Here is a 1935-nt window from a genome sequence, read left to right as displayed (position 1 = left end):
AAATTCAACGCCAAAATTAAATTCCGCACTACACTTAACTTCCAAAATCCCAAAAATGCCCTCCAACTAATAACAATTATTGAATTTCCAAATAATAAAGTTACTGAAATTACATTATTACTAAAAAAATGTACGGGGTGTTATATTATTCCCTCCTCAAAGAACTTTCGTCCTCGAAAGTTCATTCTTGAAAAAGTTCCAGGTACTGGGCCTTCATCTCGTCATCCCGCTCCCAGGTAGCCTCCTTGAACTAGTGATTCTGCCATAGGACCTTCACAAATGAAATTTCCCGACGGTGCAATGTCTTTACCTCTCTAGCGAGGATCTCTATAGGTTTCTCCTCGTAGCTCAAGTTTTCATTCAACTGTAAGGGCTCGAAGTCAACTATGTGAGACGGGTCTGTCACATACTTCCTCAGCATCGAAACATGGAAGACATTATAAACTAAAGATAGTGCTGGGGGCAGTACCAAATGGTAAGCTACGGGGCCAACTTGCTCCAAGACCTCGAAAGGTCCAATGAATCTCGGACTCAACTTCTTCTTTCTGTCAAACCTCAAAATACCTTTCATGGGTGCCACTTTTAAGAACAATTTCACACCAGTCTCAAATTCTAAGTCCTTACGTCTTACATCGGCATAGCTCTTCTGTCTGCTCTGAGCTGTTTGCATACGAGCCCTAATCTTCTGTATTGCCTCATTCATGGCCTAAACTAATTCAGGTCCTAACAATTTCCTCTATCCTACCTTATCCCAACACATAGGGAACCTGCAACTCTTCCCATATAGGGTCTCAGATGGTGACATCCTAATAGTGAACTGGTAGCTGTTATTATAAGCAAACTCCATTAAGTGCAAGTGAGCATCCCAGCTTCCTGAAAACTCTATGGCACAGGCTGAAGGTGGAAAACTGTACTGAAGTCTAACCGGGTCCCCAAAGCTGCCTGAAGACTTTTCTAGAAGTTAGACGTGAAACGAGGGTCTTTGTTCGACACGATGGACACAGGCACTCCATGCAATCTTACCACCTTCTTCATGTATATTTGTGCCCACTTATTCACTGAAAAGGTGGACTTCCCAGATATGAAATGTGCTAACTTCGTAAGTCTATCTACCATAACCCATATCACAGTAAAACCTTTGACTGTTCGAGGTAACCCCACGATGAAGTCCATAGATACATGCTCCCACTTCCATTATGGTACACTCAATGGCTGTAACAAGCCTTCTGGTTTTTGCCTCGGGGCTTTCACCTGCTGGCACACCAAGCACTTATTGACGAACTCTGCAACCTCTCTTTTCATATCATTCCACCAGTAGTAATGTTTCAAGTCCCGATACATCTTGGTGCTGCCGGGGTGAATCGAAAATAAGGAACTATGAGCCTCTGACAACTCTCATCTTTAACATCATTAACTGCTGGCACGCACAAATGCCCCTGATAAAGGATGCCACCTTTCACTGAAACTGAGAATTCGCCATCCTGGCTTGACTCCATCCTACAAACTCTCTCTGCCAGATAAGGGTTGTCTCACTGCGCATCAATAATCTTCTGCCTTAGACTCAGTTGCACCGACAACTGTGTTAACTGTGCCGTGACTTTTCCCACAGCCACTGCAATCTCTGCCTTTTCCAGTTCCCTGCACAAATGAGTCTGTCTGGTAATGAGGGCTACTGAATGAGCCACTTTTCTACTTAAAGCATCTGCCACTACATTTTCTTTTCTCAGGTGGTACGAAATTTCACAGTCATAATCCTTCACTAGCTCCAACCACTTTCTTTGCCTCATGTTTAACTCTTTCTGAGAGAAAAAGTACTTCAAACTCTTGTGGTCAGTGAAGATTTATATCTTTTCTCCATATAAGTAATGCCACCAGATCTTGAGAGCAAAAACCACTACTGCTAACTCCAAGTCGTGCGTGGGGTAATTCTGTTCA

The 1935-nt window shown here is 43.0% G+C and overlaps 1 protein-coding gene across 1 annotated transcript; it reads right to left on the bottom strand.

Annotated features, from left to right (window-relative positions):
• Positions 1 to 250: 250 nt before the first annotated feature.
• Positions 251 to 1496, bottom strand: LOC150037094 (uncharacterized). Its single transcript, XM_090311874.1, has 4 exons — positions 1340 to 1496; positions 1114 to 1251; positions 768 to 942; positions 251 to 545 (listed from the first exon to the last, which is right to left on the bottom strand). Exons 1-4 carry the CDS (start codon positions 1494 to 1496, stop codon positions 251 to 253), a joined length of 765 nt encoding a protein of 254 aa, XP_090168000.1.
• Positions 1497 to 1935: the final 439 nt, after the last annotated feature.

The sequence above is a fragment of the Benincasa hispida genome, chromosome 3 (assembly GCF_027475165.1).
Source record: "Benincasa hispida cultivar pf3 chromosome 3, pf3_genome.v1.1, whole genome shotgun sequence".
Classification (NCBI taxonomy): domain Eukaryota; kingdom Viridiplantae; phylum Streptophyta; class Magnoliopsida; order Cucurbitales; family Cucurbitaceae; genus Benincasa; species Benincasa hispida.
Note: the sequence above shows the minus strand (reverse complement) of the source record. Positions and strands in the feature narration are given on the sequence as shown.